The following is a 12,094-nucleotide window of genomic DNA, read 5'->3' as shown; positions in this document are numbered from 1 at the left end:
TTTTTTTTGTTAACAACTTATTCTCTGCCCTTAACTAGAAATCTTGTTTCTAAAATATTGTGGAAACACTGTTTCACAAAGACTTCAGAAATGGAGGTAGCATGATTCCTAGGATTTAGGAACTGGACTGGGACTGAAAAGATAGTCATAAGCCTTGGCCAAGAAACTTCGCCACCACCTACACCAAGACCTTAGTTGTTTAATCTTGAGTCAGTCATCCCCAAGATCATGGAGACACAGAAAGGAAGATACTATTGCCTAATATCTTACAAAATTAATATAAAGTGCTTATAATACACTATCATTCTCATGGGGATGAATTTTACACCCACTTTTCATGGTTATAAATGACTTCACTAGGCAACAGTGGCAAAATACAACAACCACCCACTTCCAAAAACCAAGAGCTAACACATCATGAGCAGTTATGTTTCATACATCCTTCATCCTTCAAATACCCCAGACTAGTAGAGCTGTTAGAGAAGGCCTGCTGTGATCAAAGTTTTCTCTCTTTCTTAGCAAGTAAGTAAAGATCCAAATTCTGCTTTCACTTTTATTATTATGAAAAACTGTTTTCATTAAAAAACATTCTACAGTCTTCATGCGTTCACGAATAGAAGCACTCCTAAAAGACAAGAAGCATAAACATAAACATTTGAGGCAATGGCTGTAGCTCCTTGCTGATTTATTCCTGTTTACGTTCTCTATCTCAAATGAAATAAACTAAATTGCATGTCTGTCTGTAATGAAATCAAGGAATCACGTCTGCTGGGATCTAGAGTACTGCAGAATCGGTCCCCAAGGTGGAACAGTGCAGCATTGGTCACGCTGCTCGTGGTACGACGCAGTGGCCGGGCAGATGGGGAGAGCAGAGGTGGGGGGGAGGCTGAGTTAACGGTGTCGGTGGGTCATTTGTGGAGGCACGAGGTCACTGTGGCATGGTTAGGTCTGGGGAATGTCACCATGTGCTGATTTCAGACACCAAAATGAAGGTTCAGGCATGTGGCTTGGTAGATGCTCAGCAAAAATCGTGTGTGGTGACCAGAAACTTTAAGATGCGGGTGGCAACTGGGAGGTTAGACCCCCCAGAACCAATTCACAAATGTATGCTGAGCATCACTTTACCAAAAATATGCCCTATTTTTGCTAATCGTTTTACTGCATTCAGTCCCTTTATTTGTAAGGAAGGTATCATACACGTTTAGAATCCTTGTAATTACTGTTCACTTTGATATTTGAGCCCTACTTTGTCTCTGTTTCAGGGAGAAAGAGGCAGCATTGGTCCACCAGGTTCAAAGGTGAGAAATTAATTTATCTTGATCTAAAACCTCAGTAGTTTCTTCCTCTTGGTTTCCTTTCTTCTCTTAATGCACTCAGGAGACAAAGAACATTTCTTGCTCTGTCAGCATATTAAAGCCCAGGGAGGCCTCTATGGAAAAACAGAACCCTTTCTCAGTTGAACTGTGATTATCAGGAGCCAGCGTAACCTGTTGCTTAAGACTTCTGTTTAAAATATGGTTAAAAATGCATTTTAAATCCCGAGGTGCATGATGCCATAGTGTTTTGTGAGGTCGTTGACGTTTTCACCGGAACAAAAATTAAAAATCAGCAAAGCTTATATAAAAAACTGAGTTCCACGTGCCCCCCTGCTCCTTAATATCAGGGTGCGTAGCCAGCACCCCGCACGTCTCACGCCTGTGGTGCAGTACTAGACCCGTGCCACGTTGTGCAGAGCCCTCAGGAGCCATCCACGACCCGAAGAGGGTGTTCAGCACAGAGGCCGCTGTCGTTGCCTATTTCTGTGCTAGAACCTGCCCGTCACCCTGCAGCCAGGCTCCTCCTAACCCACACCTGACCACTCGGGAGGGACAAGAACGTAGAAATCTGGAGGGTCTGGAAGGACGCCCAGAGGTCACCTAGTCCACTCTCACGCTCAGAGTGGTGTTATCACCCAACACGAAGATCACACCTGCCATGGGTTTGTCTCGCTGAGCCCTAAATACCTCCAGGGAGGTTCCAAAAACGCTGTGGGTATCTCGTTCTGGTGCTTCACTATCCTCTTTGGAAAGACAGTTTCCCGAAGGTGCAGCCTGCACCTCCCAAGCTGGAATTGTCCCAGCTGTCCGACTCGCCATGTGCACCAGTGTGCAACGTAGACCTGCTGCTCTGGATCGCCGCAGCTTCTAGACGTGAGGTCCCATTGCCAGGGAAACCTGCCAGTTTACACTGCTTTACGCCGTGTTAGGGCTGAAAGGAATGGAGCTGGAGTCCCTTCTTTCGTCTCCAGTCTTCCCTATCGTTACCCCTGTCCGTTCTGGTTTGGACTCCTCTCGGAGCCCAGCCAGAGCTTCTGTTTGTATCTGTGCTGCTTCTTGCCAGTCCCTGGCTGACTTGTGTGCCTTTTGCAGGCATAAGCCAGCAGAGGGTGGTGCTGGGACTCATAGAAAATAAAAATAAAATAAATAAAATAACATAAAATCAATAAAATAAAATTTAAAAATAAGATAAATAGAACAAAAGCTTCTCCTGCATTTGGGACAGCACTGAAATCGAGAGTTGCTCTAGGAAACAAGATAAAAGCAGTTATGCATCTACCCTTCTGCTTGCTGAATATTTACAAGAGTATTATCACAGTCTTCTAGCAGCATCTGCTTGTTTATTTTTAAAAAAACAACAATGTAGCAGGACTCTGCTTGCCATAAATTCCATCTGCTGTACATATTTTGAGTGTTGCCATTTCACAGACATATTTGTCAGCATGATAATTAAAGCTGATGCATTGATGCATAGGACAGTTGTTTAACTCTTCTTTTTAGTCTGAGACTATAGATTCTTTTCTTAATTATTATACATACAAGCGCTTTGTTCTGTGGTTCTTGTTCTGATAGTTATTGTTGTTGATGTGACAGATACATTTCAAACACATGCATATATTTTAAGTGGAGTGACTACAGTGCTATTTAAAAATAATCAATCTATCTCTTCAATCCTCAGATTAAAAAAGATCTTAGTCCTCTTATATGTGAGCAATGAGCTACATTCTTAAAATATGGAGGGAGTTAGAAATAAGGATGTCTCTGGATGCATTATTTACAGTAAAACATCTTACCTATCCTGGTTCTTTTCTTCAAAATTAAATTTCATTAGGAAAATCAATTGGTGAAATTATTCAGCATTTGTAATAGCAGGAAGCTGATCTGCAGGTACCAACGTGCCTGAAATGGCAGCATTCTGTTGCAGAAATGCTGTTGGGCCAAGGTTATTTCCTCTGCCCAGTTACCTTTGCTGCAGATAGATACATATAATTTTCTACACGCACTGAAGAGACTTACATCCCAAGTACCATTTTGACTAGTCATGTGGGTGCCTAAATCCCATTAGTTGCTTAGGTGCCTAAATCCCATTAGCATTCAGAGACACCTTTTGTCCTGCACTTGTCTATAAAATGAAAATTAGAGTGCTTCAGAAATTATACTTTATCTTAATAGACTGCATGTTTATTCCTGAGGTACATGCTTTGCTGATCACAGACAAAAAAAAACAAATAACAGTGAGAATATACTTTCTTAATGACATGGACACACTAAATCTTTTATGCTGGTGGTTCTGTAGAAAGGCATAAGAAGAGAGAGGATTTTGTGTCCTATGAACTGTTAATTTGAATTTCTTCTATCACACCAGAAGTGCAGCAGAGAAGACCATTTGATTCTGGATGCTTTGTTACTCTGTTGTTCTTTAAGACACTCCCGTAGAGTATTAGGTAATTCTCAGTGGTATTATTGGGTCACATCCATCCATCCCAGTATCCTGTCTCCAACAATGTCAAAAGCATACGCAGTTTGAGCAGATGCCTAGATGCATTTTGACCTTATAAATGGGCGAGTATTTCATCATAGTTCTCCTGAGTGACCTCCTAGACTCCAATAATTTGTGACTCAGGGACTTTCTCAGCTAGAAATGGTGTCAGAACCACAGTTTGATCTCTTCAAGCGAACTTGATGTCTCCCCTGGAACTCATGCAAACTTCTACAGTTGACAAGACCTTGGGGCGAGGTACTCTGCCAACTTAACTACACATCCCATGGACCTCTTCCAGCTATTTTCATTTGATGCCCACTATTTCTTCTATTAGAAGTGTGAGTCCCCAGCTACTCTCTACTTCTAGATGGCTCTACAATATTCTTCACCCACGTCCTCATTTGTCTCTTTTCCAAGCTAAAGAGTCATAGCTTACGCTATCATGTCTCGTATAGAAGCCATTCTGTACCTTCCATTATTCCCATTGGCCTTTTCTGAAGTTTTTCTAGTTCCACTAGATCCTTTTCAAGATGGAAAATGTGAACAAACCAGTGCACAGAATTCAAGTTATGGGCATACAATAAGTATATACAGTGGCATAGTAATGTTCTGTGCTCTTGCTTTCCTGTCCCTTTTATAATAATTTCTTGTATTCAGTTTATGTTTTTGACAGCTACTGAACTGACCTTTTAATAGAATTGTCTATGTCTACTAGATTTTCATGGTACTATCTAGTGTAAAAGTCCCAAAATATTTTCTTGAAGCAGAACAAAAAGAACCAAAACAGTCTTTTCCTAAAAAAAAACCAAAAACACTCTCCCCCCAAAACAAACAAACAAAAAACCCCACACCAAAAAAACCCCACTACCCAACCAAGCAAACAAACAAAAAAAATAGCCCCACTACTAAAACAAGGCAGGGCTAATATGTCACTTGGATTATTTGTTAGGCTATTCTGTGTCATTTCCTTTGCTCTTTCATATGACACAGAGAAAAACAGATACAAAAAAAAATATAGTTAGCTGTTTATCTGGTCCTTTAAGAATTCAGTTTTCCTTCACCCATTTTTCTCTGGCCAAACTGCATTATCATTACTGAGTGATACTCCTGTGTTTCTCCCATAGAGTAACTGATCAGATTCTTAGCAGTAATATACAGTCCTGCATTAAACTAGAGCAGGGGCTCTCAGACTTCTCACCAACGCCCGTCCACATGCACACCTCTCCCTCCTCTTCCTCCAGCCTGAGAGTCGTGTCACTGGAGGGTGGAAAGAACCCACAAAACGTATCTTGGGGGAAAGCAACACAATTCCCCCTTTTGCTAAGGGGAGGTGGGAGCAGCGGAGAAGAATGTTTGAAGCTGCATTAAACAAACCTGCTCCGGAGAGGGGGAACCAGCAGGAGGAGTGGAGAGAGCAGATGACTGATGAGATGATGGTGACTCCACGGAACCCCCCAGACCTACCCCCCTAGTCCCTTCAGAACCCTACCGTGCCCCTCCCAAGAGTGGTAGCCTCCTCCTCGTGTGGAACTCAATGCAATTTAGAGAGAATGACAGCGTCTTTGTTGTGGCAGGGAATGCCGGGTATGGATGGAAAACCAGGCTTTCCTGGCATCGCCGGACATCCCGGAGATGTGGTGAGTAGGGCTGTCATAATCCGTGACTACCTAACACGCGCTGGCTCCCAAACCTCTGTCTTAAGGCTCAGCAGGAGCCCTAAAAAAGTACTTCCCAGCAGCGTGAGGACGTCTGGGCTTGGGTTTGTCCTGCTGAACCCGGAGCCGCTACCTCCGACACCAAACACCGGCGCGCTGTCCCTTCTCCTCGCCTCCCTCGTCAGTCAGAAGCGACACAGTCACCTCCAGAGGCTAGCTCAGATCCTCCGATGCTCCTTTTGCTTTTAATTATTCAGAAACCAGCTCGGCTTTTAATTAGAGGGAAGCCCGCAGGCTCGTAGGTGATTTTAATGTATTTCTCACACTTAAGAGCCGTGAGGATTACAGAGCTCTTCAGCTGGGGAGTCCCACGGCTCATTCCCTGCCACCTTCCTCTCAACCGTGCCATCCCCAGCACAGCGAGTTGTGTCGAGGGGCTGATCGAGCTTCGAAGTAACCTGCCTGAGAAATGACTGTTTAGCTCCCCTGTGTTCCCTTGCCCAGTCCACCGGGCAACGCCGGACACAACCGAGGGGGTTAATGCTGAAAAAAAAGAAGGAGCAGCCAGGCATGGCTGATTTCGGTGCAGGGGAAGAAAGGCTTGTTGAATTAATCCCCAGCTAATGAAATGTTGTGTGCCCATTTGCTTCTGGTTATCTGTGAACTCTGTCGAACATGCTGGGAAATACTTTTAAACATCAAATCCTCAGAGTCGGAGTTGAAATCAGCTGGCCCTATCTGGGGTTTGAGAGAGCTGGGGATCCATCCTTCTGTACCTGCATTTTACTGCTGTGCTTTTTGTGAAGCTAGAGGAAGCACATTTTCACAATGTTTCCTTTTAAATCACTTATGCCCATTTCTTTAATCACATGCAGGGTCCAAAAGGGGAGAAGGGTGACCCAGGACCTCAGGTGAGAGTGTGTGGATTTCATTCTTTCTGAGAAACCTATGTGAAATGTAGTACTTAGTAAATGGGGTTTCCACCTGTAATGCTTTTGAAATAGGGTAAACCGGGACAGGATGGGAACAGTATTGTGGGACCGCCTGGACCACCAGGACCACCAGGACCAATCGCAGCAATACCTGAGGTAAGCGTGTTTGCCAAGCATTAAACTCTCCGGAACTCGTCTTACAGACAAGAGGGTACGGGCGATTAATAAACTGGCAATTCTGCTGTTGATGTTCAGGTCATAAGTCCTCAAAACAAAAAAAAAAAATGTCAGTATGTCTCTGTATTAAATGGATTTGTTTTGAAAAGATGAAATAGGAAGGGAAGTGGGTGAAGAGCTTACATAGGAAGATTATGGGGCCATATCAAGAGCTTCGCACAAACTCTCCGGCTGATTCTGCAGGACTTGCGAACATCAAATAAAAATCACCAGAGAAATACAAAACTGGGAATGTTTAACAAAGCAAGGCACCTGAGACACAGCAGTATGTAGGAGAGAGATACGTTGTGTTTTCTGGCAGGTGTCCGCTATACAAACCAGAGCACTGACTCTGTTGTAGAAGCGACAGCCAAAAGTACCGAGGGGTAAAATCCTAGAAGCTCATAAAAACTGTCCAATATCCCTTAGTTGCATGTATGTTTTCAGTCAGTTTTGCTTTGTGTACATCAGCCTTTGCAAAAACAACACTAGTTAGCAGTAACGAAGGCTAGAGATTAGGATGAATCCCATTTCAAGCTGATAACAAAAATCCTTGTGGTTGGCTTGATATGACATTAAGAACTGGAGAAGCTGTGAGTGGCTGCAGGAAATTCTTCACCTCTGAGAGCTGAAGGTGCCTAAAACAGCGAGACTCGTCCATGGGAGTGCATATTTCGGCAGTAAGAAGTGATTTGTGATTGCAAGAAGGGAAAATGCCCAGCTGAGAAATCTGTGTTAGCAGGACCTGGCCACCAACATTCTCATGAAGCTGAGCTACACGTAACATTTTTTGTTGACTGAAACAACTAGGCTTTCACTTAGGCTTCTGCTACTGACAGCAAATATAGCATAGATTGGCATCCCGTAGCCCACATAACCGGTCCCAAAAGAGTTGGGTTTTTTTTACTGAATTTACTGGGTATCCACCCAGAATCTTAGCATCCAAGATCCTCAGATCTTGCATGAGCAGAATTATAGATTCACAGAAGTGTTGGTTGGAAAGGGTGTCTGAAGATCTAGTTCAAAGTCGTCACCAGCTCTACACTTTATCATGTTTCTGTTGGAGTGCTGGGAAGTTTCTCAATAGCTGTGACAGAAATGCTGGTGTAAAATTCATGTTTTTTCTCACAGCCCTGTGTCCTGGTTTCAGCTGCCACGGCATCACTGTGGGGCCTTAACTCTTATCAGTGACTGAACAGCTCTGTTTGCAGGAATAATGTAGCTGAATGTGTTGCTCCTTAGCTCATTAGTACTTGAAAAAACACCGTGAGAGCCTCAGAGGGAGGACAGTATGTATAAGAAATGTAACAAGATTATTGAAGCCGACATAGCAAACTAATGACGCTAATTAGCTGGAAGCTGTATGGCTTCCTACACGTGGTGATAGTCACAGTCCGTATGTCTACCTAATGTGTAGCTATGTCTGAAGAAACCTGACATGCATCCTTTGAATTCTCCAGAACTTCTGCATGAACGACCTTCACCAAGCATTACAGAAACGTATAGAGCCTGGTAGAAGCTATATTCCATTAGGTGTATTACAAACCCATAGAGAAACCCGTTTCCTTCTCTAAATACCTTGGAGTTTAAGAAGTAAGCTCTCTTACAAAGTCGGGTGCATAGTGTATGTGGCTTTATGTACATTTGTAGCAAACAGGTATTCTGGGGGGGTACAGCAAGAGCCATCTATCTTTATATGCTTCCGATCCTCTATATTGTTAACCAGATGGTTTCTCTGAGAACTTGGTGTGCTGGATTTTGATACAGTTAATTAAATGTGTGTGTGCGTGTGTAAGTAAATGTCACTATGTATGACGCTGAGTTCTACTTACCTCACAAATGTTTGTATAAGAACAGGACCTTTGCTTACTACACGTTTGCTGAGCTAGAAGATTAAATTATGCAAATCCATTTTGTTGATTCAGTGTCTCAGCTTCTGTAGTTAGCTTCAGATATGGAAAGAACTACTGCAAGCAGACCTATCGATTGCAGTTGGAATTACAGAGCTAAAATAAATACCAGTACCGGCTGCTGTAATGTCGATATTGGCTTGACCTGGGCAGCAGCAGAGATCAATGAAGTGATCTAAGCAAACCACAGGGCAGTTAGAGAGATCACTCCCGGGGTCAGGGTCTATTAGTTCACTCATTTAACCGTCGTGTAGCCAAAGACAACGATACTTCTTGGGCTACAGAATTCCAGTCTATCAGAGTTGGAAGGAAGATTTTTTTCTGAAGGTCTGGGTGGCTACAACTAAACAGATTTTATGCTTCTTGATCAAAAGAAAAGAAATTAAAGAGCTGGTGCAGTTTCAGCATTTTTGAAATGTTAAGGTCTGACGTGGACAGCTGTGGCTCAGGGCCAGGCCCCACCAGTACCTGGCCAACAGCACATCGATTGAACTGCGCTGAAAAGTGGACCTTGGTTTCCTCCTCATTTAACCCGGTCCCGGTGTGAACTGAGGGGATTTGATTCCTTCAGGAGCCACTTCTAACACTGTGGAAAGACACGGTAAGATAAAATGGAGGTCTGCAGTGGAACCCCGCCATTTCCAGGCGTCTGTAGAACCTGCCAACACCCTGGGTCTCGGGGGCTCGCAGTCCTTTCTGCCGCCTCAGTTGCCTCCTGCTGTCGGTCAGGAATTCTGCTCCGAACTGCCGTGTTTAAAAAACAATGTCCCTCAGTTTGCTGCTCTTTGACCTTCCGAAATACTAAAATCAATATTCCTTACCCTATATTAGCTATTTTGCTCTTCTGGAGCATAGCCTCTGATACTCAGTGCATTCTCACGCATGGATTCATGATAACCAGTAAACCATATTAATTGTTGCTACAATTTTATCGCTCCAATTTAGTTGGATACAGTACAGAAATAATTTTGAATAGAGACATTTTATTGGATTTAAATTTAAAACTTTTAAACTATTATCTATCGCTGCCGTTATTCATCCGTATTCTAGGTACAAGAACTGCATGAAAGGTTAATGTTGGGGGCGTAAAGCAAATATTGAAATATTTTGTGTTTCCTATGTTGTTTCTGTAATTCTAATAAGGGCATATTCATGCCATTTGGATACAAGGCTGAAGGTTTACTTAGAACCCAGCCCAGACAATCATGCTAAAACCTACTGTTTCTTCCTCTGCATAACAGTGAAGAAAATAAGAAAAACAACGTTGTCCTTAGTGCATAGTCAGCACTTTCTGAACTGATTCGATGTGTTGAAAAGTTACATTGCTGGATTGTTGCTATTAAAGCTGCTTGCACATCCAAAAAGGAAGATAAATATCTATATACCTGGAGCAGCTTGTCAAGAGTGCAATCTTTTTCTCTAACCATCATCCCTGTACCCTCTATTTTCATATCTTCCTCAGCACTGTGTACAGTTTTCTGACTTCCAACCGCAATTTCCATTTGCATTGAAACTCTATTTATAAAATATACAAAGTGCCTGATCCAAGCTCAGCAAAGCTTTTGGGATTCTTTCCACTGACTTCAGTACAGTTTGGATTGAGCCCCAAAAGATTGAATACTGAGTAATTCCACAATGAAAAGGCAGTGTAAACCCAGGGCTCCTGGATTTCTGCCACCAGCTGTAGATAAAGCAGAACAATCGCGGCAGGAGGACTCTTTTATTACTGTCATTAAGGTAACAGCCCATGTCTTGTTCCCTTTCTGGGCCATATAGAGCTGGGAATACAGTGGGACCAAAGGCATCGGACTACCCCGGAGCAATGCAGCAGAGCTTATGCAGGCTGGGAGATGGAGTGCTGCCTGCAGGACTTAAACTGTCTTTTTATTTGGCAGGTTTTGTAGAACATGAGGACAGGGAGCAGGTAGCAGGACCCAGTAAAAGTGACAGGCTTTAGCATCATGAATCATGATGCCAACATGACTTCAAACTACAGAAAGTTGACCATATACTGCCAGGCTCAGATGACATAGGATAGGATAGGATATATGGTGTGACCAAGCAGGTCTGTCCTCTTTCGTGTCCTCCTTCACATCCCAGATTAGAAAAATAGTATTCAGAGACTCTTAAGATAATTGGAAGTGACCTCTGGAGGCCATATTGTCAAACCTCCTATGCAAAGCAGGGGGAGCTTCAAACTTAGGTCCCGTATACTGTACTCATAACAAATGTTGCAAAAGATTCTGATCTGATAGCATTGATCTGCACAAGGTTACAAGCAAAAGAGGCATTCAGATTCACAATACCTCAGTGACAACATGCTTATTCATGCGCTAATTGAATCCCTGGCGCCTAAAGGCATGCCCTGCCCTGGCCTTGGGAAATTCAGAAGATTTTCATTACATTGAATGGGAATATACTGCTGCACACAGAGCCTTATATTGAAATGGATGACCTGGCTTGCCCGCTAAACAAGTGGACTAGTTCAAGCCTCTAAGGACATTCAGTACATATTTCTGAATCTAAAACAAGACTAAACTGTCACGTAATAAATGGGACTGTTGGACTGAAAGAAATGAAACAAATGACAAAAACAGAGTAAGGATCTTTTTTCCACCTACAACATTTATGTGGAGCAAGCACTTACACATTGCCTGTCCTGAATTTAATGTATGACCATATGATATAGTATTGGGAACACCTGAAACCAAAATGAAAGTCTAATCATAACATCTGGACAAGAATCTGACTGGGAGCAGCCAACGTGGATTTACTAACGGCAATTCATTCCTGACCAAAATGATTGCTTGCCCAAGGACAAGCAATGGACACTGGATGTTGTACACCCTGACTTTAGCAAGGCTTCTGATGCAGTCTCCCATGGTCTTGCTATCACCAAACTGATGACCTATGAAGTGGATAAGCGGATGATGAAATAGGTGGAAAAATGGCTTAACCGATGGGCTCAGAGAGTCATGATTGGCATTCATGAGACTGCTTCTGGAGTACCGTGTCCAGCTGTGAGATCCTTGGTACAAGAAAGATATTGGCAGAATGGAGCGAGCCCTGTGCAGGGCTGCCCAGCTGGTCGGGGGACCGGAGCACTGAGGCGACTGGGTCTGCTCAGCCTGGAGGAAAGAAGGCTAAGGAGAGACTTTCCTGCTGTCTACAACTACCTCATCAGAGGATACAGAGAAGATGGAGGCACCCTCTTCTCGGAGGTGTAAGGCAATACTATAAGATGTAACAGACACAAGTCGGGACATGGGAAATTCCACTTAGACAAGGCAAAAACTTTTTCCCCTGATGATGCTCAAATACTGGAACCGGTTGCCCAGAGGAATTGTGGCATTTCCATCCTTAGAGGTGTTGAAGACTTAACCAGACAAGTCCGCAAGCGACCTGATCCAATTAGACCTGATTGAGGAGGAGGTTGGACCAGATTATGTCCAAAGGTCCCTGCCCACCTCCATTATCCTGATTCTGTGATCAAATTATGCAGAAACATCAGCTAATGCTGAGCTCACTAATTCCAGGATAGGAAGCAGTATAACAACATAGCTATTATACTGCTCTGGTCAGG

The 12,094-nt window shown here is 43.3% G+C and overlaps 1 protein-coding gene across 1 annotated transcript in view; it reads left to right on the top strand.

The window, feature by feature from the left end:
- The window catches only part of LOC126048767 (collagen alpha-1(XV) chain-like), a 149,385-nt gene that overhangs the window by 97,536 nt on the left and 39,755 nt on the right, over window positions 1–12,094 (top strand). The window contains exons 19-22 of the mRNA XM_049824132.1: window positions 1,263–1,298; window positions 5,373–5,435; window positions 6,329–6,364; window positions 6,458–6,541. Coding sequence (XP_049680089.1) covers window positions 1,263–1,298; window positions 5,373–5,435; window positions 6,329–6,364; window positions 6,458–6,541 — 219 coding nt within the window. The remainder of the gene's footprint in view (window positions 1–1,262; window positions 1,299–5,372; window positions 5,436–6,328; window positions 6,365–6,457; window positions 6,542–12,094) is intronic.

Source organism: Accipiter gentilis, chromosome 20 (assembly GCF_929443795.1).
Source record: "Accipiter gentilis chromosome 20, bAccGen1.1, whole genome shotgun sequence".
Lineage (NCBI taxonomy): Eukaryota > Metazoa > Chordata > Aves > Accipitriformes > Accipitridae > Astur > Astur gentilis.
Note: the sequence above shows the minus strand (reverse complement) of the source record. Positions and strands in the feature narration are given on the sequence as shown.